General features: G+C 41.3%; 1 protein-coding gene across 1 annotated transcript; it reads right to left on the bottom strand.

Moving 5' to 3' along the window:
* Positions 1 to 400: 400 nt before the first annotated feature.
* On the bottom strand, positions 401 to 27,164 carry DPT (dermatopontin). Its single transcript, XM_063419921.1, has 4 exons — positions 26,802 to 27,164; positions 17,092 to 17,217; positions 7,456 to 7,563; positions 401 to 1,790 (listed from the first exon to the last, which is right to left on the bottom strand). Exons 1-4 carry the CDS (start codon positions 27,098 to 27,100, stop codon positions 1,724 to 1,726), a joined length of 600 nt encoding a protein of 199 aa, XP_063275991.1. The 5' UTR covers positions 27,101 to 27,164; the 3' UTR covers positions 401 to 1,723.
* Between the last annotated feature and the right edge of the window lie 741 nt (positions 27,165 to 27,905).

The following is a 27,905-nucleotide window of genomic DNA, read 5'->3' as shown; positions in this document are numbered from 1 at the left end:
GCCCAGGGTGTGAACACAGAATGAAGAGCAGCCTAAGTAGTCAAGATAAAGTTGTGTGGGAGATGGGTTTCCATCTGGAGCAGGTGTTCTCAGGGATGATCCTCATGTGCCTAATTTTAGTGCACAGCCTTTTCCACGGATCCCCTGGCATGAGTGCCTTCTTTTCTGGTGCTCTACTGTTCAGAGTTCCTTTGGCTTCCTTTGCCCAAAAGTGTCAGTGAACAAGCTTCTCCATCTTCCCTATGTTTATCAAATTCTCTTTCTCACTATTACCTACATATCTCAGCAACTGGCTCTCACAAAACTGCCTAATCACCTTCATGGTCTCTGAGAATGACAGAGGGTTTGTTTGTGTGCAAATTAATAAGCTGGTGTAAGTAAAGTCAATAAAGAACAAGGCTACAGCAAAGCAAAACCTATCATTCCTTTATTGGACAAGAGGGTATGCTTGTAAATATGTTAAAAATGCTTGGAATATGGAAACTCACTGGCAGACACAACTGTTTCCTGTGAAGCTTTGCAGCCTTAATTGGCACATGGAGTCATCACGGCCCTTGAGCCAACACCACCAAAGCCATTGCTAAGTCCACCACTTAATTCATCAACTAAGAAACAGAATCCTAAATTCTGGCTTGTTCAAGAGTGAAAACTCCTACCTCAGATCTTCCTGAAGCAGATCAGTATTCTCTCTGGTTGGACTGCAGCAGTACAAGTGCTGTTCAATGTTCAAACATGGTCAGTTAATACTTTATAGACAATAGGATCTGCAAATTGGAGGAACTAAGGTCACCTAAGTCACTAACTTTATTTGTCTATTCTAAGCCAAGAATGTATTACCAAGGGAAGATAGATGTTGAACAGGCACCCATAGTGGAAACCAAATCCACCTGAAAATCAGACTCCTGTAGAATGTGATATCCATATTTACTGAGAGTGAGTGGCCTGACCTTCTCCTGGGTTTGCCCAGAGCAGAGTTCTTGGTTAGTTTTATCATTAGAGATTTTTAAGACAATATGAAAGAGACTTTCAGTTAAACTGGGTTAGACCTCTGTTTTTATTGGTGGATCTACTCTCATTTTTATCAGATATTGATGTCTTCCTGTTTTAAATCCCCGGAATTCTCCCATGTGGGCAGACATTTATTGCAGTGGAGTTGTGCTGAGGGCTGCAACAGGTAATGCCAGATGCAGCCTATCACACACCTCCCAATGATATTTTCTGCAACACTTCCAGCTCTGAGAAGCTGGCAGGGGTCACTGGATTGGTTCCAAGTACAAAGCAGAAGACAAGAAAGTCTAGTGTATGTTGGGAAGTGTATAGTATGTTTCCACCTCATTCAGAGTGGTTGTGCTGGAAAGCCATTTATACAGAGCTGCTGTGAGAAGGAATTTGCACGTGTTTAGAATGGCTATATGTGTATATAAGAAAGGTAACTGTGCATATGCCATAGATTTGTGTACCATAAACATGTATGTCATAAGCAAATTTAGTTGGGGGATACAACTGTCAGTGCAGCTTGAAAGAATCCTTTGAATTCACTGTTGCAAGCATGTGGGTTGGCAATTCATGTATTAGCTCCAGAGGGAAAGAATTATGTCTTCAGCAGACAGCTGATGAGTCTTGGTACATTTTTGTGAGCCTAATTGACCTTCTCCTGTAATCACTAATCCTCATCCCACCCTGTCTGTCCCCAAGCTTTCCAAGTGTAGTACACTCAATCTTTTTAGACGTTTTGAAATGGGCAGTCATAGTCTGTCATCCTGCAGACAATAAATTTCCACTGACGATCCCTGCATGAAAGAGAGACGAGAGAGAGGTATTAGTGAGCCAGAACTGCAGAAGATGCTATACAAGCAAGACTAACTTTATACTAGACACTATGGCAACAAAAACATCTGTCTGCCACTAACTGACTCTCATCTGAATGCTCTGTGTTTTAAGAGCCAAAAGGACATTAAATATGTGTGATAGTTACAATTCGTCACACTCCTTTACAAGATAAGAAAAACAGTTCTCTGAATAAGCTCTCTGAGTATCCAGAAGACAATGAATCCTGATAGTGATCATTCCTGAATTGACTTTTAATCAGTGGCCAAGAAGAAAAGGATGATTCTGTCAAAAGTTATTGTCATGTCATATATTGTTCAGTAATATGTTAAAAGTGAGAACTATTGGGTGATTTGCAATGTCTAGGAGGAGAGTTATCCATAGAGCAAATTTCACATTTTTTTTCTTTAACATCTTTCATTGCTAGGTCTTCCAGTTAGTGTCCTTCAATAAAGATCTGAAGGAATCAATAGTGAGAGAAATGAAATTTACTTCTCATCCTTGATCAAGTCACATGTAAGGAAGAGTAACACTTATGAATGTGAGGAGAGTTTATGCTCTTCCCAGTTTGCAAGTGGTATTCTCTCTCAAAAGAGTGATAGGAAAGCTAACAATTGTTAGTAGGAAGCCTGACTGGAGCAGTGAGATTCAACAGTGAAGGCCAGTGATTTAGTGTCCAATAGCTGCAACAGGCTACAAATTTAATTTCCTCCTTAGCTTATTGTGCATTAAATTTTCCTTTGACAAATAGTCATGAGTTCAGAGGACCAAATACTCCCCTGCTGTGAAGGGAATGTTGAATTTAGGCTGCTTGATACTGGTCAACTTGAATTTAGATCCAAACTACAGTCCTTGCAGATGGCAGTTGCCATTTATACTGCTAATGGGTAGTCCCCCAAGAGGATTCTGAAAGCTAGAATCCTGCTAATAGTGATGTCCTAGGGCTGAGGCATGGGATGGATAATGCTGCTAGAGTGGTTTAATTAGGAGCTTGCATTTAAAGACTTCTGCACCAAACTGCTGCCTCTCAGGAAAGTGCTGAGACACCTGAGCCCAGATTTTGGTATTAACTGCTTGTTTGACACCATGTGCTTACATGGTGTCATTGACTGGGTGACTCTGTCCTGGAATAAGATTAATTTGACTCTTAAGCCCTGTAGGTATACTACCCTGTAAGTATAAAATGTTTCATTGCAGTTTTTGTTAAAAAGCTGAGGATTTTTAATTGGAAATTTACTGTGCTGTTAAGCTACAAGTTTATCCTGAGTGTCATTTGGAACTGGGTCTGTGTCATGCTCATCAGCAAGTATGATGTAACAGTTATATAGTGTTTGGCTTTAGTTTTCTTTAGATCTTTCCTAGATGTTTTAAAAATGTAATTTCCTCATAAAATGGTTACCAAAGGTTAATGAAATGCAGGATTCATTTTTAAGTTTATTTTAAGAATCCCTTACTTGGTCTATGAGCATGTTCTTCAAAGACAGATATTACTCTTTTGGTCACTAAGTTATCAAGAGAGATAAAAAATAAAGAGGACCTTTTTGTGAAAACAGGATTATATTGGTCAAAGTTAAGGTCTGCTAAGTTAGCACCCGTTGTCAGAGAGACTTTTAGCTCAAAATCTTAGCTCAAATAGTTTTTCTAAAATAGGACATAGAGAAATTAAAAGTCAAGCTCTTTAAAAGAAATTTATTTTAGTCACCTGAATTAATAACATGCTTTAAAACACTGGAACAGAATTATTTCTGAAGCTGTCATTTCAGCTTGGGCTTGAGACACTAACAAATATATACATGCTTGATGCATTTATGGCACTTTACCTTTCTTTGCCCTGTCACTTGTGTTTGAACTCAAGTGTATATGCCCAGCTTCTCAGGATGCAGGCAATTGCTTAATTCAGTAGTTCTCAGCCTGTTTCAATTTGTAGATCCCTGATAAGTTTACCAATGGGGATGCAGATGCCACCAGGATTTGCCTTATGAGGCATGCTCTAGAATATATCTGAACTTGCCTTTGCAGATCCTTAACACCAGTTTGTAGGTGTCATCCTCTCCCAGTTGCTAAATTCATGCATTTTCCTTGGTTTCAGGAATCAATATTGAACTGTCACTTTTGCTTTCCAGCTGTCATGTGCTGTCAAATTTGAATTTTTGATGCATAGAGAAATTTATTTTATCTCCAAATATTGTTGAATAATCTGCTTCCAATTCAGTTTAAAAATTCTGTGAATTCCTATTCATATTGAGTTTGACAAAATCCTCTTTCATCGGTCATATGAAATGTATTAGGGACCTTAAATACCCTATAATTTAGCTCAGCTGAGCTTGGTGGATGTCCAGCTTGTCTGGACATTTCAAACATATTTCACTGTTGGGGTATCTGGCTGTTGATTTATTTTCCAGTGATGATGTCTGAGCAGTTAAGAAATAACTGGCTATCCAGATCACCCAAATAAATGGAGCAGAAAAGAGTTTTGTAAAAGAAATGAGCTTATGGCAGTCTGATTGTGCTATTTTCGTACTACATAGTGAAAGACAAGCTGTGGCTCTTACAAGAACACCTGGTAATTCCCACCTCCCTCTCCAGGACACTTGCTGCATTTTGGGTTGTGAATGTTCCAGAGGTGCTCTCTGGACTCAGGAGACTGATCCAACCAGATCACAGCTACATAACACTGCTCCACCAGAAAGCCATACCATCATCACTTGGCATGTTTCAGAGCCCAGGCGGAAGGTATTATGTTGTTTGGTTTGTGGGTTTAATTTTGGAAGCTATTTTGCCAAGGGTTTGCAATGTGTATGTGTATGTGGGCAGTTTCAGTTGTTTGTGACCTGCTTCACATAGCCCATGTCCTTCTCTGAAATCTGACTGTATTTGTCTGTCTAACAAAAGATACTGCCCTTCCCTGCCAATGTTCCCTTATTTATGTCCAGGTCAGCCTGTCTGCATCAGTGTTATCACCACACTCCTGAATGGGCTCCCAGAGATACTTCAGACCTTTTCTAATTCTTTCCAGGTGCTTCTGTCATGCTTTACAGACAGTTTTTTTCTCCTTTAGACCTATTTAAAATGAGACTGGCAAATGTAAATAGTAACCACTTCTGAAGTCTGTGCTCCACAAAAGAACAGTTAAAGTCTTTGCCGATCAACAATAACTCTTTCATTCATTCCTGATACACAGGCATGGAAACTCACAGAGAGTGATTACAGAAGTGTTGGTGGGGATAACATCATTCTAAACTTTCTACGTCCTTTGCCACAAGCATCACATGCTGTCTCAAATATCCTTGTATCAACAGTGGCCTCAGTGATGCAATGTCCTAGGGAGTAGGAAGGGAAGATATGAATTCTGCAAGCTTATTGGAAAAGTATAAAATACCTACCTGTTTGAAGTGATTGGGAAAGCTTAAACTGAAACACCTTCAGAGGCTTTTTTTTTTTTTTGCCGCATTAACTCAAGAACATTGTCTATCATGAACCAAATAGTGTGGACACAAGTTTAATGTGCTTGAAAATAAGGAATTAAAAAATGTTCACATAGACAAGTGGAAATGTGCATGCTCCAGGCACGCTGAGACTCAGAAGACCTTTTCCTGCTCCTATTCTGCCTCATGAGCAGCAAAGAACCATTAAGAATGATAAATTTTGCTGACTTTTGTGATTCATACTGCCCCAGGAGTCAAGTGTTACAGCCTGAATCTGAATTCTGAACTGGTGTAGAAAGATTTTTCTTTTCACTTAATTCTCTTGACAACACAAATTGTTTCTGGTTGTTCTGAAAGCTGAGGGCCAGAAAGTTCATTGGTGCAGAAAACGTTTTCTGTTTGCAATTCACAAAATATTTTCTCTGTGGTTTCAACCTGCTACTATTGCAGGCATATGATGGCACCAGAGCAGAGACAGGACAAAGGTGTGCTGGTGGCTTCTCCCTCTTCCAGGCACTGTGGTCCTGTGAGGACCTGTACTCCCAGTGTGCATTCCCATGAAGCTGCCTTTGCTCCTGAGCAGTGGCCCCGCTGCCACCCTGTTCTGAAGGCTGCCTTCAGCAGTCAGAGACAGAAATCTGCTCAGAGGCTGAGGCTACCTTGGCTGCTTTGTTTTCCAGGCTTGTCCTTGTGATTCCAGACTTTACCCTGGTCCACATCCGATGGAGTCTGCATTCCAGCTGCAGGGGAATGCACTGTCTGTATTATTTCCCCTACTCTCTGCCACAGCCATGAGGAACAAGGATTAAAGAGAGCACTGAGGAATATTTAAGATGAAAAGCCTGGAACAGGCCTGTCCCTTATGACCTTGTAATTTCTTTCTCTAAAGCAATAAATAGATACCTTTGAGTCAAGTGTCTGTGGAAGTTATTCTTCCACTTGTAGGAAGAACTTGCAGACATGACTTCCATTTGGTAATAAACAGGATAATGTATGCTAGCCTGGAAACTGCAGTTACGGACCTGCAGCAGCCTTGAAATGTGTTGTCACTTCTGGAAAAGCCTCCTTATTTTAGGTGACCTTGAGGTTGAGGGAGGTTCTCTGGTTGGTAGGGAACTTTGGCAGGCTGAGAGCATTACAGTGACAAAAGCACTTTGGCTGCTTTGAGTGTTATTAGAGACAGCTTGAAATATTGATGTCTTTAAACTCCCACTTCTCTCTTCTCTCCCCCTTCTCATGTAGCTTGTCTTGGCAGAGCAGTGCAGCACACCTTGCTGTCTGTGTTGTGCTTGACAACAAATGCTTTAATACAGTGGACTGAGGTGCCCAGTAAAAGACATCAGCAAAGAAATAGCTCATGATTGATATATTAGAGGGCAGCTTGAAAGAATCAAGATCCCTCTCCACAATCAGGGCTGCTTACACTTTTCTTAAACCTGCTCTGTTAGGATCTCTGTAGCCCTAGGCAGACAACAGTGTGAGATTTATGTTAAATCCAGATTTTTAAACTTTGCAGTTCTGTGTAGTAAAAAGGGAGAAACATTCCTTTTTAACTGAATGGAAAAATTGTGAACCCATATGCACGACTATGACTTCACTAGCAATAGAGCCAATGCCAAGAGGTGACCAGGACTGATCAAGAAAACATAGTTAACTCATTTTCTGGAAAGGGATCAAGGTGCATGGCATTGCCTGAATTCCTGGAGTGGCTTGCATCTCTTAGAATTGTACTGACAGGGATTGGGCAGTTCAAAGCATTCACATTGCAGTTTGTATGGTCTTAACTTTGCATCCTGGCAGATTCCCTGCTTCTCTGCAAAGAAAAGTGGACCAAAATAGGTCCCTCATTCCCTGAATGGACAGGGTCTTTTTACTGAGCTCAATGAAATATGCTCCCACTAGGAGCAGGTGAGAAATTGTACTGAAGACCTGTTGCATTTTGTGAAGGTCAGATTCAGCCCAATCTACCACTGCTGTATTTTTCACTGCTCAGATGGACATGGTGAGTGATCTCCATTAGCATGCCCTGCTGCTGCCGATACACCACTCTGGACAGTGAGTCATATGGACTGTGAACTTTGGTCCTCACAATTACTAGCATGATGCTGACTACACCAGTAGATGGTATTAGCCATGCACTGTTGGGAGGAAATAGAAGAGAGAGACTTTTAAAAATTTCTAAAGAAACAGATGAAAAGCAAACCTGTGCACAGCAGAGAAAGTTGTGGTTGCCCCACGGATGTAATAGTCGTAAGTGTACATCATCATGTCCATATCTTCTCCATAGTGTCCTGGATATTCTGTTGTTAACCTTTACATTAAGGAAAAAGAAGATAATATTATTTGCCATCTTATAGAAGAGTCCAGTTGAATGATTACAACTCAATTAGTGATTTCTCCTGTGTCTTTGAAGGTTCTTGTTTCTTAACAGCACCACAAGATACAGTCTCACGAGACTGCCTTTCTCCTCTATGCAACTAATTCAGGTAGATATTTGAATAAAATTCAGACATTTAGGAACAGTTAAGAGCAGACTGCAGTATTGCAATATATGTATATACATCTGCAGCTCTGGGATAAAAGAAACCTAAACAAGAAGATAAAGCCCATCTACTATTTATTTCTTTATAGCAGGGATTTGCTCCAGCCTCTAGTGAGTCTCTTTGGTTTGTGGCTGTAGACTGCAGTAAATGTTGCCAAGTCAAACGACTCTAAGCATTTATCCATTTATGAATTATATTAAGTGAGTATAATTAATCCATTACTCTTTGTTGTTTCCTCTTTCTGCCTAATTTATAATTTAAAAATATGGGCCTGGACAATATGTGTGCAGTGTATTTTATCTGAGAACCTCAAAGTGCTTTTTAATTATTAACCAAATTATGATTGCTGCTTCCCTGGGAAATAGGGAGGTAATATTGTGATTTATTTTACAGATAATGAGCAGATTCAGGAAGGGGCTGGAAGCTTGACCAGTACTTTCTGTCAACATTACATTTGAAGTCTGAAACCTGGCACTCCTTGTATTACACCATTTTACATGGGAGTTGCTACTGGAGTTGTCAGCTTCACTCTGAAATGGCAAAGAGAAGCATCAGGTTCCCTGTAAGGGAGATGCTGTCCCTGTGGAAATAAACAGCCCAGCTCCTGTTGAGACTAGCAGGGTTAAGACACCCTCACAGAAATCCTTTTCCTGACTTAATCCAGCCCAGCAGAAGTACTCGAATGATGCTTGAAGGTGATTCAAGTACATTCCAGCCAGCACTCGTGCATGTTTACATTTTGTTAAATCAGTGGAGTTTACACACAGGCTTAAATGTTTTACTCACTAGGAGTATAGTTATTGGGATAGGTTTGGGTTTTTATGAGGTGCTTTGGGTGTATTTGGAGCTCAAACCTGTTGGGGAACTCAGAAGTTGAAAGTTTACCTGACAGCTGAGGTACTCTGGGCTATTACGTTGCTTTCCAGGTCATATTCAGCTTTTGAATATGAAAGATCATTCAGTTGGAACATCATTCCTAACAGATCATTTTTCCTTGACAAATGAAAAATGTGTCTGCATATGAAACTCGGGCATGACCTTATTAAGAGCCTCAAGTCTAATCAGTCAACTTCTTTGAATACATCTTGTTTTCATGCTTCCTGTCCTTTGGCCATAACAATCATCACACAGATTCTGAGTTGCAGTATAAGGACACCCATCCCAGAGTGTGTTTGGGAAGCAGAAGATCAGGCCTGGTCACAGTGTTTGTTTGAGTTCTGACCAAGGACACATGGACGTGCAAAGCCCTTGTGGTGCTCTGCTATTGGGCAGAAGTAACAGCAGTATTTCACAGGTCATGCAGACAGATGCTGTAGACCAGGAGAAAGAGAGGAAACCATGAACATTGCCCACTCAGCCAGAGCAGAGTCCCCATATTTAGTTTACTAACTTGGAGCCTGAGTGTCTGATAGTGCCTCTTCAGAAAATCCAGGGCCATAGAAGGTTTCAAAAATGAAGACCAGCTATGCACCAGCATTTGATTTTGCATTCTCCCATCAACTCCAGGTTCTGACACTTTGTTTAGCTGTTATTAGGAGAAACCACTAAGACGTGTGTTTTTATATGTCCTACCAAATGTGTTTCATAACATCTGTTTGGCACTCAGCAAGGAAAATGTTCTGTAATCTTGACCAGGAATATGTGCTGGACAGATGAGACTGTGCACAACACAAGGTTAAAAAGCTGCTTTTTCTCTACTCAGAAACTGAGAGTCAGTTCCTTGAACTTCTTTCATGAGCCTCTCAGCTGAAAAGTAAATCTGATTACAAACTTCTGAACTCCTGTGGTCTCACAGACCTTTTGCAGAGGCATGCAGTGTTGTTCTAAAGTACAGTGGGAGTCTCCATTTAGCTTCCTTCTCTTTCCTTTCTGACTGCTGTCATCTTCCCCTCCCTCTCTGTTAACTTCTCCACATTACCATGCAGCCTCTTAGGGCTCCTCTGCTTAGAAGTGTTCAAAAAGCAAATCTATGCAATTACCAAAAATAAATTATCTGGGGACTTGAGCTGCTCTGAAGTGTATCTTGTTTCATAGACAGATGCCTACTGACTCCTTTTGTTCTGGACAGAAAAAATATAAATGGTGCTATGACAGCAGTGTTCAAGTTCACATCAGTCTGTGTGGGTCTGCCTAATTAATTTCTCTTTGATGATTCCTGTATTCATTTCTGAAGCTTTCCCTCTAAGCCCCTGCATTTCAAGGTTGTCTGGCTTGCACTGTGTCCTTTAGAAAGAAATGCAATTGATTGTCCATGTAGTAGGGCTTTGTGGTGTGTCCCATTCCTTTTCTATTATCTCAGTTTTTTGAATCCTGAGGGCAGTTCACTCAAAATGTGTCTGCACTTAGAGGTGCCCTGGTGTTCAGTGTATGGGGATAGTCAGTATAAGGTTTTCTCATCATGAAGGGGAGAAAGGTCATTTAGGACACCCATTGAGGGTCTTCCCAAAGTGGTCTGCCTGGCACAGGACCGTGGTTCCCTCAGGTATTGTTGCAGCTTGGTCTGTACCATTATTATCAAGTACTTAACTGAAAATGTTAAATACTTTACTCACTAACAAATACAAAGTGCATATCAACTCATGAACCACCTACCATAGCCCTACAAACACATAATTCATTTACAAACATAGTAACACTTGTAAGCCACGTGTGGCAATGTGTGGTTTGTACCGAGAGGAGCCACAGAAGGAGCGTGAGACACTTTTTGCCCCAGTTAGTGAGTATTTGCCTGGCCATGGGCTTTTCATTTGGGAAAAGCCATCCACAGGAACCTTCACAGTGCCCTGTGAGCACTTGTGGCACTGCACTCATAGCAAGGAGAACTGGACGAGGGGAGCAGTGAGAAGCCTGCGAACTGCCAAGTGCCCAAAGTTGCTGCTGCTGCTTGGGGTGTTGTATGACCAAGCTGGGGTGCTGTGGTGCCTGAGCAGGTAGGTGACAGGGAGCCCTAGGAAAGAGGCTGGCAAAGCAGCTGAGAAGATGTGTGTTACAGAGACTGTGGCCTCTAGGCACTGGGTAATTTGGTGCCAAACCAACGCTGAGGGGCAGGGGCCAGCAGGGTGCAATTAGCGGAATTATTATTAGGTACACACACAGGGAAAGGACTTTAGGGAAGACAAGAGTATTGTGAGGCCTCAACAAGTGGTAGTCTTTTCAGTCTGTAAGATCTGTTTGCAAGAAAATACAGAAAACAGGAACTCTGGTTCAGCTTTTCAAATCTACTTCTGGATAGCATGGAGTGTATGATGTTTGGGCACAAGAGACTTGAAGCACCAAAGGCACTGTTGAGAGAGGAGAAAGAAGGTAATTCTGTGTTAAAGACTGGGAAAGGAAATCTGTGTGATCTTGTGATAAGGATAGTAGCTTGGCCTGTGTGCGAGACAGCAGGAAAAGTTGGCAGAAAGAGGTATTTTCATAATGGCATTTTTAGCTAGAATAGAGTTGATGTGGAATGGTTTATCTTTTCAGTGCTTTACATTGCTCCAACCATCCACATGTTTTTCTAATGTATTTCACTATAATCCTATAAATCTTGCTCAGGGTAGGATATATATTGAAAAAAAAAAAGGCCTTAAATCTTTACCAGAGTTACTGTTGTTTTTATTTTAATTTGCAAACAGCTGTGTTGTTTATTTTCCATGGTAGAGAATTGCTATGGTTGATGTTAATAGGAAACACAGTGTTACTCATTTAGCACCGAGAAGAATATTTTGTACTATTCTACAGTGATCCGTGGCGCTTTTTAAACAATTGACTTCAGAAATAGTTATCAGGAGTCTATTATTTACCAATAAGAAGATCGAGCCACACCAATGGCCTTAGTATGTGCAGCCTGCTGATTTAAGACAGAAATGAGAACTGTGGGTATGTATGCCTTGCTTCCAGATACCAGGCAGACAAAAGAAATGAGAGTTTTAAAATATGAGAGATAGTCAGTGGTAGAACAGTTTCTGGCTCCAATTGTGGAATATACTTACTCCCTGATAATAAATACATGGTTTTGGAATATCTTACACTGTTCACTTCTTGTGCAACTACAGTGCTAACAAGATGAATGGCTGCTCTTTAACCTTCATTTTCCTCTTTGCTGCTGAACTCTTCCTCTAACAATCCCACAGCCAGAAGAAAGAGCTGTTCCATTTCAAGAGAAAAACATAAGTTTTGACATTAAATATCTGATATATGAGGACAAGGAGCATCTGGTCTTACTTTCAGATGTTGTTTACAAGTGCTTCAAGAACATGTCTTTCCTAAAGGAGAAAATTTTTCCAAGAGCCACAAGCCTGCAAATTACATTCAATAAACATGGGAATTATATGCCTCTTTAATCAATTTCAATTCTTCCTCCAGCTGGAAGATAGAGGCTATCTGCTTTTAAAAAGCATCCTATGCTGAAAAGCCAAAGAAAGTCTTAGTAAGGTCTTAGTAAGATGTCTACAGAAATTTCAGCAACTGAAACTCTGAGTACAGATCCCAGGATGCCAGGCTGCCAGGGAACTAGAGGTTCTGGAGCTCCTCTGGAGATGAGAAGCTCTCTTGTGTGTGGCCATGTCGTGTGTTTTGTGATTGAGCTCAGGCTCTGAGCCCATAGACTCACACAGACCCAGCAGTGCTCCTGTACTCCCACTGTGTTGCACTGCAAGCCACAAGCCCTGCTGGGGCTGAGGAGCCACCAGCCCGGCACAGCGGGAGCACAGTCCTTCCAGGCCTGCACCAGCTCATGGAACAAGCAGCAGCAGAGAGCTCAAGGCAACCTGGGCCTGTTCTTCAAAAAAGATATGCCCAAAATAACTTGGCCAGATTTCCAATGTCAGATCATGTGTGTTTCTCCTAAAATGTCTCTGGAAGATGTCATGCAGATTGAACTGTAAGGTTGTATTTGATGGGTAATATAATTTTAAAAAACAAACAAACAACCCCCCAAAAAATCAACCTCTCCCCCCCGAACACTTAAATAGCTTTTAAAAAATGGAAAAAGAGGGGAGGGCAGTTGAGTTGTCCAGAACTGCATGTTTCCACAACATCTACTCTGGGTTCACCTCTTGGATTAGTATCTCTGCTACTGGTTATCTCTGAGAAACCTGCACAGGATCACATCATTTTCAATATGTCTCATGTGGCAGGTTGAGTCAGGAAGACAAATAATTACTTTAAACCCCATAACTCTTGGAAAATGTAATTGTTGCCTGGACAGTGTCACCATGACAGAGAGCAGCCACAGCTCCAGACAGACCTTCTGGCATTTAAACTGCTCATTGTTTGGAGAAGGGGAACAGTCATAAACAGTCTGTGCAGACTTGGGATTGCTCTGTGACATGTGTTTGCTTTTCAGAGTATGGAGTCAACTTTCATTTCCTGGCAAAGAGAAAAATCGGAGCTCTAATGGGACCACTTAGCAACACTGTCTCTGCATCTGTGATAGATTTGCTTCCTTTATGGTGCAAATCAGCACACAGTTTATTTTACTGTGGTAGCATTCCCTAGTCAGGTAAAGAGAGCTTTTCTGCCTCCTGTGAGGAATGTTAATTATTTTCAGTATGTTAAAAATGTGCAGAATCCATGACAATTCTTGGCATGATGAAGAAGGAAGCTAAGTACTTGTAAAAAAATTTACAAAGCAAGTGGAAATCTATGAGACTGGAAAAGATTAGTAAATTTATTTTCAATATGAACTTACTGCAGGGATAAAGTGGGAATTAATGGTGAGAAGATGAGCTGTAAAACAGAACTACTGCATTCAAAGAGTAAGGATATAAATGCTAACAAATAAAGTCCTTCTGCATGTGTTTGACTTCAGTCATTCTATTAAGCAAAGTGAAAGCTAAGTGTTGGTTTCAGTCAGCATGGTGGTGTTGTAAATTAGTATTCCAATAATTACTAGCAGTTTTCAAAAAACACAGGAATATTATAGGTGTCAAAACCAGGTCAAATTCTAACAAATCAGTTGCATGGCTCATATACATAAGAAAAACCTGTCTTTGTTCATTACAGGGTCGTCTCACTTCAGGAACAAAGTAGTCCTGAAGCAGAAGAGACAAGAGAAACCATGCATAAGGATCAGCTGGTTTACTGCTTTTATATTTACCAGAGAGGCCTGTATGGAGACAACTGGAAGAGGAAGGAATCAAATACCCAAGGTGAGAGCTAATTTGAAACAGAATTTTGTCACACATCAATATTGTCAGTTTTCTTAAAAATGCCTTTCTGCCTGCAGCTGGTTTCATACTTCAGGATACATTGCACATTAAAATCAAGGCTGCTGAGAAATCCTGCAGTGTGCATTTTCTTTGAATACGGATTTTCCTGTGTAACGTATGGTCCACAAAGTACCACCATGATTGCATTATTACTTTTCTGGTAATACTTTTCCACATAGTCATATACTAATAGAAACCTTTGCATTAAAATAAGCCTCTTCATCAAAAAATAGGAGTCAGCAGCATGTTGATTGTCATTTCTCCACAGTTACTTTATTTACAATTAGTTCCTGGAACAGAACAAATGCTATCATAGTTTGGGGCAGAAGCTGCAATAAATAATGATACACTATACACACACCTTTTTGTTGTGTCTTACATGCATATACAATGTGAGGCCTTACTCATAGTAGCCCAGAACTACTTTGCAGTTTGTTTGGAAAACATTCTTTCTGTCAAATGCATCTTAACCTGTGCAAGATACAGACCAGGAGGGTGATGTGTGAACGAGGTCTGGTGACAATAACTTGGAAATGCCAATGAAAGTTCTGTTGTGAGCAAGACCTCCTGAGCTTAGGGGATGGGAAGTTTGGTTTCTGTGCACTGAAATTTAACAATTCACACAAGTCACATCTGTGACTTCACGAGTGAAAGTGAGTCCAAAACATGGGGTTTCATTACCCCAGTGAAGTTCCTGTTGGTTATATGTTACCACAACCACTAGTACTCACCCAGAGTACTACTACACTGTCTAGGCAGGGAAGGAGAGTAAACCAGAAAAGAAATCATTCCTAGCAGATGATAGAAAATAGACCGCTGGTTTGGAGGAGACGCTTTATCTGCATGGTGTGAGTCCTCCTGTAAAAGTCTTCCTGTGTGGGACCCCAGGATAACTCTGGTGCAAAGGGACTTCAAAAAGTCTCTGCTACAGCCCTCTGGTCCAAACAGCATCAACCACAGGGCCAGACCAGGCTTCTCAGCTTTTATTTGGTTCAGTCTTGAAAGCCTGCAAGGAGCCTCAATGGGCAATCTGTCCTCATAGAAAAAGCAGTTTTCTTCACATCCCGCTGAACTGGCAGTCCTGCCCTCAAGTGTGTCAGCTGCACCCCCCAGTTTGGTGTCATATGCAGGCTTGGTCAGCATGTGCTCAGTTGCCTCCTCAAGGTCATGGATAGAGATATTAAGCTGGACAGGCAGGATATCACTCTTTAACCACTGCCCTCTGAGTCGGTTAAGCCACCATATTTTAACCCATCTAGTTGTCTGTCCCTCCTGACCCTAACATCTTAATTTGGATAACTGTATGTGGAAAGAGCTTATACACATACACCTTGCTAGCTCTAAAGGCAGAATTTTTTTTTAATGAACCCATAATCACAAACTGTGTACCAGAAACTTTTCACAAGCCAGGTGACACAGCTTCCCACCAGTTTTACAGCTCTCCCCTCCCAGAAGAACGTGAGTACATGGGATTTCTACCCTGCTTAGAGGGAAAAACACTTCACCTGCTTTTGAAACGCTGCCTTTTCTGTGTGGAACTGCAGGGGAACTACATAAGGTTTTCTTTCCCAAGCACAAAAATTATGCTTGGGAGCATTGTTGCTGTTGGAAATAGAAGGAAAGTAAAGGAGTCTGTGTGCAGCTGATGTGAAAACTAAAACTTCACTAACCTCTAACATTTACATTGGGATTTGCCTTACCCTGGATGCCAATTTGTAATGCAGAGACAAAGCTGCTCCCAGTTGTCAAGACAACATCTGAGGGAAACAAAACTGTCAACACTCACAAAAAAAGTCAGAGGTTTCTGTTGTTTTTCTGAAAATGTATGCAGTATTAGAGGAGTACAAGAGATTAGAAAAACTGCTTAAAAGTCTGAGTGAGTTTCCCTCAGAGGGAAGAGCCTGGGCAGGTATGTAAATAAACAGGTATGCAAATAAATGTAGGGAACATCCATAGGCAATGTCTGCTGGAAAGGAGACAGAGGAATGCTCAGAAGAATGTTCAAAGACTTTGTTACAGAAATGTAATTGAAAGGCATTTAAAAAAATAAAAACATTTCTTTTTCTCCTGGCTGCAAGGAGACTGAAGGATGAAAGGCAAGGCAGTGCTGTTGTGTTTGGCCAATAGCCAGCAAGCCGAGTAAAATCAACAGGCACATAAACAGTTTGTATGCATCTCAATGGGAAGCTTCCTTCAAAGCTGATGTCTGGAAAAAGAGATTCAAGCACAGGCTTACTTTTTTCTTTTTACTTTTATCTTCCCCTACTTTCTTTTTCTTTTTTTTTTTTTTTTTTTTATTCCCTTAAATGCAGGCAGGTTATCCTTTGTATCACCGAAAATAGCTAATTTTAAGCTGAATGTAACATAAAATTCTAATGGAGCATAAAATTATGAGTTCTCTTGAACAGAATGGACAGGAGCAATATGAGCTGCCTCTTCACAGTCTGCTCCTGTCCTCGGTTTTAATTTAGAGAAGCCACACCTGTGGTGTGTTTTAGAGAAACTGGGAAGCTTGGGATGCATAGCTCATTTTTCTGGAGTCTCTGTTAAGTTGTCAGCACCAGTGGTGATACTCTGCTGAGACCACCTTTTCCTTTGGGGTGTATGATCAGTAGCTCATTTTGACTTCGATCTTTAAACAGTTTTGAGAGAGGAGGCATGGCTGTATGCTCTACTAACATTTTTTCTGAGGTAAGTGGTCTAAGTTCACTCTTGTAAGTCATTGTGGCACAAATGTGTGGCACAGAGATGCTCCTACTCCTCCAGTAAATGTGCTGGATTTGAGGTGGGAAAATGTCATTCCACTTTGGGGACTTCTGTCATGGTTTCCAGCACAGCTGGGCTGATGCTGATCCCCAGACCTGTTCATGGAGGGTCAGCTGCTGTGTTGGCCTGTTCCATGTAACCATGCCCTTACTCTCTTCCCTTAGCCTTGGATCCTTAAGAATCCTGTAGCAGACTGGAATTAATGTGCTTGGCTCCATAAAGCACAGTTAACTCTTTTTCAGACAAGGTTTCTGATGGGTCAAACAGCCAGAGACACTTATAGGGACTGTTGGGGGAAGGAGGCTCTCAGGTTTGGTGTCTGCTTGAACTCACCAGCAGGAGTACGGGCATCTCCGGCTGTAGCGGCAGCAGTAAAATTGCCATTCACGGTCCAGCACAGATGGAAAATACTGGCTCTGGAAACCAGCCACCAGCCCATTGTTTGAGCAGGTTTGGTACCTGATAATGAGGGGAAAGAAGAGAACACACAAGGTAAACACGGAGTTAAATTCCTTGACGTAGCTTCAAGTATTTCTCAAAACAGCATTAACATTTTTGATATAAAGTGCAAGTTAAGGGTTTGACTTTGTGCTGAGAAAAGTCTTGCTGTGTACAGAGTAACCATTTTCTCTAAGAAAGCAGCAGTAGGTAACCAATGTCTTAATATTTGTGTTGCACTTAAAACTATTCAATCAGGCTAAAGTATTTAATCATTCTAGTATGCTAACCAGGAAAGAAGATTGTTTTGGTGTTGGTATTCTCAACTGTTTACAAATCATGAAACTGGCTTCAAAATAGTCCATTAATATTTTTGTCTATGACTGTTGGTATTTGAGGATTTGGGCTTTATTGAACTAACCTTTTCAACTACTTCTGTACCACACACACACAGAAAACACACCCAAAAAACCCCACAACAACGACAACAAAAAAAAACCCAAAACAAAACCCAGACAGAAGAAAAACCCAAACCCCCTAGACAAACAAACAAAAAACCAAAAACCCCAACCAAACAAAACCCCCCTTGAGAAGCTATTTTCTAAAAGAAGTTTATTGACTTTTTAAATTGTATTCTTTCACAACTATGTGTCTCTAGGAGAAGGGATACTTTATCAAGAACGTTTATGCTTATGATAAAATCATTATTTGACAGCAATCACATAAGGAAAACTGCTATTCAAATGTTATGTAATTTTAAGACTCACATAAATTTTATGACTGGATTTCCAAAAGAAAAATCTGCTGCTTCATGCTTTGTGTAACTCTATCATACGTGTGGATCACTGCCTTCAGGCAGAGTAGACATGGTCCCAAAGCATGCATGCCTCTATTTGCACACCCTACAGCACCTCAACACTGACACCCAATGTAATTCAAGTGGTAATCAGTTTGAATAGCTTGTTTCTTGGAGGCTGAAGACAAGGAGCTCATGAAAACAAGCAGGTCATTAGTTGAGCTATTGAGGGCTCATTCTCCCAAGCACCCTCCTGGTTGTTTCCCAGGAATGCCATTTCTTCCATCTCTTTTCCTTTTCTTTCTTTTCCTTTCATCAAGGAAAATCTACAGCACACTTTCTCTGCGATTTCATAAAATTAATTACAAGGATATATCCGAAAGACGTTTTCGGAAGTAACTGTATGATTAACAAATACCAAAAATCTCCCTTAGTTTCATTCCATGACCTCATGATTAATTTTAAACCTGAAGTTCTCAGAAGGGAAAACAAGTTATCTAGTGGGGTTTGGTGTTTGGAAAGTAAGTCACCTGTGCACAGTGGTGTTAGTGCTTGCAAAGACAGCGTGAGGCTGAAGTGTTCGTATGCAAAAGCTGAAAAACTGATCAATTTTGGCCAGTGCAGCAATGAACTTCCCTGCATAGTTTTTGGCGTCCACTTTTGAACCCAAGGCTCCCTCCTCTGTCTCTTCCCCTGCGTTCTGTTGTTCAGGCAAGAGTATTTACACTTGTTTGTGTCCCTGCATCTCCCACGCGGGTGGGGCCACACGTACTTGTTGTGCTTTGTGAGACTTTCAAGGACCTGCAGAATTCAGTCGTGATGGGGACTCTGAGTTGCCATGGTATCACACCAAGTGTGGCAGGCTGGCTTTCACTCAGAGGATTTCAGCAGGACTTTGATAGGAAGTTGTTCTGATTTTTGGCACATAGGCCATAGGAACATATGGCTAAGACTATGTAAACATATTGGATAGCTGTAGATGATTGGTGTTATCCTGATGGAAGAAGGGTTGATACACAGCAACACGGGCATTAGTTGTACCCGTTGCAAAATGAGCGTTAAACTGTGTAAAATAGCAACAAACCTTCCATCTCTCACCCTTTTGAGTTACCTGCATCTGCATTGCTCAAGCCCTTGTGCCCCTGAAGATTTTTCTAGCTCTTTTGCATAGGTGCAATGTCAGGAGCACCTTGTTTCTCCATTTCCTTTGCATTTCCTCTCAGAAGCTCTCAGCTCTCAAGCTCTGCAATTTCCCATCCCCACCAATCAGTGTCTGATATTCCTGCTCATATTTGTCTTTGTGGGATGTTCTTCCTTCTTTTCTCTTCCCACTGGCTCACATTTACTCTGGGAAGTCCTGTCCACTGACTTGTCCTACAACAGTTTTTATTTTCTTGTACGTAACCCAAGACATCTTGACACATTATTTTCTACTAATATAGTCCAGCTGTGATGGAAAGATTAATTTTGAAAGAAATGCCGCTCATGGACACTTCTCTCTATTAAATTGAGAAAAAAACCTAGCTAGCATAACACTCACATGTTTACATGCAGTCAAATTTGAATACCAGATTTTAGGATGGTGTGGTTATTTTTGATTCTGATTCTATTGTCTCATTATAAGTTTCATTAAAAAAATATAACTGGTGTTGCCTTAGAAATTAGTTTCTTAGATGGAAAGTATACCTGGACATAAGTAATGTTTTATAATTAAATTGCAGTTTTGTTTTAACATAATTCCTAGTAAAGTTTGAAATACACATTAAAGCTCATGTTCACTTCTGTCTCTTTGCTTCTGTCTCATACACAAGGTCCTGTAATCTGTTATGCAAGTCCAGTATCAGGTTTAGCAAAAGAAAGAGAATAGTGATGTTGAAGTACTTTTCTTTAGCTCTGAGGTAACGTAACATTTTTTGCCTTGATCTTTCTAGTTTTCAAGTAAAATCCAGATACTCCCTCAAAAATGAAGAGATGCTCTTAGAACTTGGAGTGCTTATTTGTGAGCTCCTATAAAATATTTCCTTTTCTTTTATTTTCCAAGCTGGCCTCTTTCCTACAAACAGAAAGTAATTCTTTGAGGGAAACAAACAACCCCTCCCCACACACCTTTTCAGTGAGTTGCTCTATGCACTAATCTGAAAACAACATTTAATATGCCAGAATTTTTTCCTTCTCTTTTGAATACACTACTCTTGTCACAGCAAATCCTGGAGCAAGTAGGGTGAGTAAAACCCAGTGATTCAGGAACTTTGATTTATAGCCAAGTCGAAACAATGCTTTTTTTTCACCAGACCCACTCTTTAGCACTTTTATAATAAAGGGTAGTTCGGTATTTAAAGTGACTGGGTTCTCCTCACTCCTGAAATCCTAACATTGCTAAGAGAGGAAAAAGCCTCTTACAAGGTGAATGCAGAAGAACATGAGAAACTGCTGGGACTGTGTGGGATTAAACTTGGCAGTGGATAGGTTTTCTTTTTCTAGTTGGCCCAAGTCGGCAGTGTGAAGAGTTGCCTTTTGGATTTGGTACTGGGAGAAGAGGAGGCGAGCTGGCTGCTGTGGGGGCAGTGAGAAGGTTGGTGGTGAAGACCAGGTGCTCCTGGATGGGAAGTTGCCCTTGTCTTGGGTACTGGTGTGGGAAATGACTGCAGTGTTCCATAGAAAGCCTTTTTCTGGGAAGTGTCCTGTGTAGTAACAGGGACGTGGTGTCTGAGACTTTCCTGGCCTGCTGTGATTCCTGTGAAAAGCCTCTCCTCTGCCAAATCTTCTGAACTGGTTAATGAGTGTTGTACTGCTGAGTTCTGTCATGGCAAGCAATCAAAGCATGCATCCATGTTACAGATTTAGTTCAGATCAGAACTGCTTTTGTTCTTCACTAGTGAGCTTTTATCTGTGAGACCAAACAAGAGCTGGTGTGAAACAAACCCACCCAAAATGCATATGTGAATTTTGGATCCATGCATGACCTGTTTCACCTGTTAGATCTTCTTAAATTGTGCCACATTATTTGTTAACATCAATAATAACCTCAGCAGCCAAGCCTGTTCCTCACTGATTCCACAGTTGTCTGCCAGACTGAATGCAAACATTGCTTACAACAATAGAATTGTTCTGAGCAATGGAATCAGTTTTGGTGACATGTCGTACTTGTGCCTGCATCTTAATTTTGCTCTTTGCTAAGCAAAGCCCCAGAGTGTTGTGCCCCATCTAATGCTGGTGCTGTATGGTAAACTTCCCTCTGAGGCCCCCTGTTCCTCAGGTACCTCAGCACCATGTTATCCTGAGGATGAGAAGCCAAAGGGGAAGGCTGTTCACTACAAATCTGCTCAGGGAAGCCCAAGTCAAGCTGCAGGAAGTGATGATGTTAGAGCCTGAGCTGAATTCCTGCTGCACTGACTGGGACAGTGCTCCCTGAAGCTCTCTGGAAACATGCAGGGCTGACTCACAGCTCAGTCGGCACTGGGTCGTGCTGCATTGAGCGTGGTTTGTTCCTAATAACAGGGTAACCTGAGAGTGTCATTCCGTATCCATGTGGAGGGGAAGCCCTATACTGTTCTCCTGAATTATCTTTATGGAGTGTCCTCCCTCTGTGTAATTGGATTGATTGCATGATGAGAGCTAATTCAATGGTCAGTCTGTTACAAGTGAATGGGAGACATAAGAGGCTGAGGCCAGGCTTGGGACACTTGCAACTCTGACACCCAGACAAAGGGAACAACTTTTATGTGTTTGATTAGGTCATGTCAGTCTCCAAAAGCCAATTCTTCAAGAAGCCTTCCCTATCTGTTATGGGGTGCTGAGATGTGTTGTTATGATTTCCACATGCCAAAGAGAACCTCTGTAACACCTTCAGCAATGTTTCCTTTCATTCGGGGGGCACTTAGGACTTACTTTTTTTTTCTCCCTGACCAAGGGAAGACAAAGCCCTTTTCACCCTGGTGATTTCTTCTTGACAGTAGCTGACGAGGTCTCCTTTTCTAGAGAAAGATTCCTCTTCTCCTCGGATGCTCCCACTGGACTCAGTCCACTGCAGCTGTGCTAAATGGACTTGTAATACTAGTCCTTTAACACAAACTTAGGGCTCTGAAGAAAATTAACTTGTTTGTGTAGATAGCACAAATGGGAGCATTTTCAAAGAGCAGCTGGATTGTTGGGTTTGGGTAATACAGCCTCCAATTTGAAATTTGGGATTGGTCAGAGATTGGGAACAAAAATAGTTCCTAGTGATATACCATGGTGTGTTGCCAGAGCCTGAACAGGAGGATTCTTTGCTCAGTAGCCTGTGTTTGCACCCAGTTTATGGGCAAAGGAGAAAGAAAATGGGAGTGGGGAGGGAGAATCTAGATATCTGTTTTTTCCAAGTCCCATCTAAACACTTCTCAGAAGTCTAAACAAGGAAAAGAGGCAATAAACATGGAGTAAATAGCTCCTGGCTGGAAATGCTTCTCCTTTTTGCTTTACAGCTAACTGGGAGTATATTGAGAATACAGCATGATTTCATCTGTATCATGTGGTGTAAATCAAACTTACCTTCCTGGAGGGAAGAGTTGCTTGTCTTCGCTTGCAAGATTTTGTTTCTTTGTTTGTGTGAACTCTGTCTTTTTGTATGATAGTTTTCAGCCAAGAAAAATAGGTTTTCTTAAAACCCTTGTTCAGAGACTGGTCTGTAGAGACAACTGTGGTATTCAACAAAGCAGTGAAGAACAGTCTCGCCCTCAATCACTCAGACCTTAGGTAGTGAAATATTTAAACAAGGTCAAAATTTCTCCAGTACAAATGGAGATAAGGACCTAAAATTTGTGCTCCCTGAAAAGATAATATTCTTTGAGGAACTGCAGCATAAAAATTAGTAGAAGGACTGCAGAATCAGGGCATGCTCTGGAGACTTTTCCCTACTCTAGACATGAATATTTCCAAATGATCCAGGAACTGGTTCTTGTTCCCAGTTGCTCTCTCTCTATTGAGTATCATCTTGGTCAGCAGATAGTTAACCTTACTCTGAAGAAGTAAGGTGTTGGAACAGATTCAACAAAGCCTTTGTAAATGTACTTGACTTTAAACACATTCACAGATGAATGAGGCTGAGAAGGCATTCCTGATCATCTGACCCAATCTATTGCCACAGTTTCCCCTTTGAGTCTTGTAACAGGTTCACAAGCTTCTCATGTCCTTTCAGCAAAACACAAACGCACATAATCTCTTCAGAAGTGTATGGACATAAAGGATTAACTTCAGGGGATGCATGTATACAGTGAAGCACCATAGTTAGATATATCCTGAAATACCACTAGGTAATTCTGGTAGTGGTGAGAAGGGATTGGTCTTCATGAGTCTGCTTGTGAAAGAGATGGGGTGCCCCAAAGAGCAGTTTTTAGAGTACCTGTTCTCTCTCTGGAAGGAGACAAAGGCCAAAAACTAACCATTGTTAGGCATTAGATGCCTAATGTGGATCCGTGTCATTGTTCTCTTTTTGTTGAATAGTTTTTCCATATCTGAAAGATTCTAACTTTTATGGTTTGATTGTCTAAGTCTGTATAATCCCTAGTGTTAATAAAGGAAATAAACTTACCAGGAAGCACTGGTAAGTGGTTCCCTCTTGCTTCCAACTCTCCTATCCCTATGGTCCCCCCAATCCTTTATTGTTATTTTGCCCCAAATGCTGAAGGCCAAAGAAAATAATGAGTTGGAGACTCTTTCTTCTCTCTTTTATATTCCCTCTTCATTTTCTCGCTTAAGATTTTCTTTATTTATTGTCTTTTCTACAGAAACCTCTCCTGAGTTTGTCTCTATTATGCAGCTGTGCAGCAGTCAGGAATGGTAACTTGAAAATCACCATTTGAAATTTGAAATGCCATAGGCATTATTTGTCAAAGGTTATTTTTTTGGTGTTTCTGCCAGACTAGAGATTTTGACTAGGGATCTGGATGAGAAACCAGAGGGAATTCAGAGAAGTGCTGTAGGTATGATCTGTGCTTGCTTAAGAGTGTTGGAATATAAAACCTCCAGGGGAGAACTAGAAGAATGGAGATGCGTTAAGCCTGAAAGCAAAAGCATGGGTGAAGGTGTGTGGGTGAGGGAAAGGCATAGCTGCTACCTACTATTAAGTAAAAGAGATTTTAGAAAAGGATGCAGCAAGCTTGTTCTCATTGCTCAGTGAAGGTAGGGCAAAGAATAAAAAGCCTCAATTGCAGCAGAGTAGCAGCCTTCAACACTGGCTCCCATATCCCAGAGCATACTCCTGGAAAAGCTGGCAGACCACAGCTTGGACAGGTAGTGGAGTTCACCATCCCTGGAAGTGTTTAAGGACAGACCCGATGTGGATTCAGTTGACCTGGTGGTGTTTGGTCATAGGTTCGACTCAATGATTCCAAGTAATTTCTGACCAAAATTATTCTGCAAAATTTTAGTAAAAACTTGGCAGACTTGTAGTTACTGGTGTACAAGCAAATGAATATCCCTGGATGTGGTGTGCAAGGTGAAACAAGGAATATTGTCAAAGAAGGAATATTTTAGTCTATCCTACAAGGATGGGCAATGAGCTAGCAAGTTCAATAAAGTGTTGTGTCAGCTGACATGAGAATGACATATTGCTCACCAACAGATTGGTTTGTTGGGAGATCAGGAGGGAAGAGAGCTGGCCAAACAGGAGCTATTGGTACAGATAATGACTCATATTTGTGGTCCCACTTGATTGAGTGAATCTTTTTAGAACTGGGGATGGCTCCAAATAGCACTGAGGTGCGTGTGGAAAATAAAGAGAAGAGGGGCACCTATGAGAAGTAAGGATGCCAAGAGAGAAGGCAGGATTCTCAAAGGTCCCCCAGGATATATCCATGCTGTCACATTAATTTGAGGTTGCACTGGCCAACACTTTCATTCCACTCTGGGATGAGACTGCTGGGTTCCTGGGCAGCAGTGTTGGCATGACCAGGGATGTGCTGGTGTACTGCAAGCCTCTCTCCCTGAGGCACGGCAGATACAGCTCTATCCTGATACAACTCCTCCCTGGGGGTGGAAAACTGAAAACTGCAGAATCCAGTCAGGCACAGCTGGCTAGGATTTATGGAAATAGCCCAAGTAAAGGAGCACAAGTTAACCTTTACAAAAAGATATGTGCTCCCGAGGGAGGGAGGGAGGGAGGGAGGGAGGGAGGGAGGAAGGAAGGAAGGAAGGAAGGAAGGAAGGAAGGAAGGAAGGAAGGAAGGAAGGAAGGAAGAGTTGACCTGTGCAGAGTAGGCAGAGAGATGTAAGGATGTTGGAACTGGAAGGGTGAGCTAGTGAAGAAATACTAAAATAACTCCAAAAACTAGTAAAGGGAGAAAAACAGAGATAAGCAATTAAAGAGGAGTTGAAAAAGAAATACATTTGGAGAAAATATAGGGTCTGCTATAGGAAAAAAGTAGGCAACAAAGAGGAGAAAGTGAAAAGATTCTTTTATTAGAGGTGAGGGGAAAAAAGATTCAGATAACGCACTGTGGATGTAGTCATGGTAAGCATACAGAGCACAGTGATGAATGGTTACATAGCAGAAGGAAATGTTCTGTATAGACTTATGCAGTATCCTGTTTGTGGGAAGTGAACGTGAGCAATTGCTGCCAGGGATTTTTAGAAAGAGAATAATAAGTTTATTTTGAACAAAAGAAATGTCCAATTCAAAATTATTATGTAATAAATAGAAATTGCATCAATGTATAAAAAATGAAGAAGTCATCCAAGATTATCACAATATGTTCTTTCTGTCTCTTTTGCAGCTCTCTCCCTTTTTTCAACTCTTATTGCAAAATTAAACATAGGGTCAATCGTTTTTTCCCTTAGCAATTGCATCAGCCATAGGCACATGTCACGTGGTAAATAAAAGAGTATGAATAATTCAGAACAAAATTTTGAACCATTTAAAAAGCAAAAACTTCACATTTCATTGTTAACCTATTCCCATATAAAAGAATTCAAAAAATCACATTGCAATTTCTGGGACAAAACCATTTCAAATATTTGAAAAGACTCACGCCTGCCTGCATTTCATCTTGCCCAAAGAATATTTCAATCCCAGAGTTGTCCAAAACTCTGTTTCCCATTTCATTAAAAAAAAAAAAAAAAAATTAAATACTGAGTATTCTGCCCAAATGTGAAATACTATACATATTTCCAGAAATTATTGTGGGCACATAATGTGATCACCTTTGCCTCCAAGGCTGATGGAAGATGTAACATTTAGTTAAGCAAACTGAAGGAATTAGGAAATTCATGATCTTCTATCACCATGCAGATATATATGCCACCATCATCGCTTGTTAGTGTGGATTTTTGGCTCCTGTAATAACAGCACAACTAGAACATTTGTCTATGCTTAAGCCAAAAAGCTTAGCAACAAAAACACAAAGCAAAGAGCCAGTGCAATACAGAGATTGTTTTTTCTAGTGATAAGAGCATGAGGATGGAGTGAGGAGTTTTGCAGTTTGTTTCCCCGTTTAGTCACTGATTCAAAGTGACTTTTCAAGAGGGACTTTATGCTCTCCTCACCGCAGGTGCTCACCTCATTTTCCTTATCATTGAAACAATAGCAAGACTGAACCTCTTCACAGCTGAGGTTGTGAGAGACCAAAGGACATTTGTAAAGCACACTGACACCAGAGAAGACAAAGGTGATGCTGATCAGCTCCCATGCATTGTGGTTAATGAGCCTTAAGGCAGTGAAACCCTCTGGTTATCACTGCATTCCTATGCATTCGCATTGCTCTGAGCACAGCACTAGGATCGCATTCCACAGGGGTTATGGGGGCTGTGCCCTGCAGGGATGTTGGGGTTCTCCTACCATTCGGTTCCCGCCCTGTTGATCTCTTCCCACCAGCACTCTGTCGGCTCACCCAGGCTCTGGGATGCTGGCATGCAGGCATAGTTCCACAGTCTGTCAGAGCCTTCCTTCTTGCTGAAGACACTCCTGACGGCCACGATCACCTGCCCGTGCGGGCACTGGAAGTTGAAACCTTGCCGGTACACATTGACCCATTCATCGTTGTCTCCATAATTATAGGGACCGTAGTAATAGTCACTGTACTGGCCCCATGCCACTGTCACCAGAGGCAGGAACACACAGAGAAGGAAAATGTCCATCCTGAAGATGTTCCTGGCTTAGAAGTGCCCCTCTGGTTTGTTGGGCTGGCCCTTTTATATTGCCTCTAACATTTGGCTTCCAGATGTTATGTTTTCAGATCCAAGTGCAATGTGTCATTGCTTAACAAACCTTCTCTGAGCTACAGAGACATCCAATTACTTTTAAGGTGGAATTCTGCAAGTACAGGAAGACTGCAGTCCCTAAGAGCAGGGTCTTCCCACCCGGGCAGACCATCTGTGATCCTTTACTGCAGAGCTACTGTACACAGCAAGCTACAAATCATAGAGGAACTGTCACAGACATCCCAATTTCATCCCCAATACAGCAGTTAAATTTGAAAATGACTTTATTTGAAATTAAAGCTCTATTTGAAATTGCTATTTTCCATCATTAGTAACATGCTATCAAATGTGATCCTCTGTGTGTGTGTCACCATCCTCTTTTTCCTAAATGTGTGTGTCATGATTCTGCCAGTGCCTGGAAAGAAGGGAATTGGGCAAGGTGAGAGAATCACTGCTCTGGTTGAAAAAACTCCTTTAGAAATTTTGGGTTGGTTTGGTTGGAGGGAAGGTGGAGCCCAAATGACTGAGACTCTGTCTTGGCATGGAAACAGCCCACCCTGAGAATCAGGGCATTGGCTTCCTCCAAGCAGGACTGATTTTGCTGTGACTGTGTGTGAGCTCTGAGAAACTGTGGACTCAGCAGATGTTTTAATTTGAGGGTAAAACACATAAGCAAGATACAATGAGAAAAGCTTCATGCATGACCAGAGCCTACTGAAATCTTTGAGCAAGGGCCTTGAAG

This window comes from Prinia subflava, chromosome 28 (genome assembly GCF_021018805.1).
Source record: "Prinia subflava isolate CZ2003 ecotype Zambia chromosome 28, Cam_Psub_1.2, whole genome shotgun sequence".
NCBI classification, from domain to species: domain Eukaryota; kingdom Metazoa; phylum Chordata; class Aves; order Passeriformes; family Cisticolidae; genus Prinia; species Prinia subflava.
This window is presented reverse-complemented; position numbering and strand designations above follow the sequence as displayed.

What these genes read in the sequence shown, in the direction of transcription:
- DPT (XM_063419921.1), bottom strand. Translation starts at nt 27,100, where the DNA reads ATGGACATTTTCCTTCTCTGTGTGTTCCTGCCTCTGGTGACAGTGGCA. An exon ending in AACAGGGCGGGAACCGAATG is followed by an intron (nt 17,218 to 26,801) that starts GTAGGAGAACCC and finishes CCTCATTATCAG; the next exon opens with GTACCAAACCTGCTCAAACA. An exon ending in ACTTTCTCTGCTGTGCACAG is followed by an intron (nt 1,791 to 7,455) that starts GTTTGCTTTTCA and finishes TCTTTCATGCAG; the next exon opens with GGATCGTCAGTGGAAATTTA.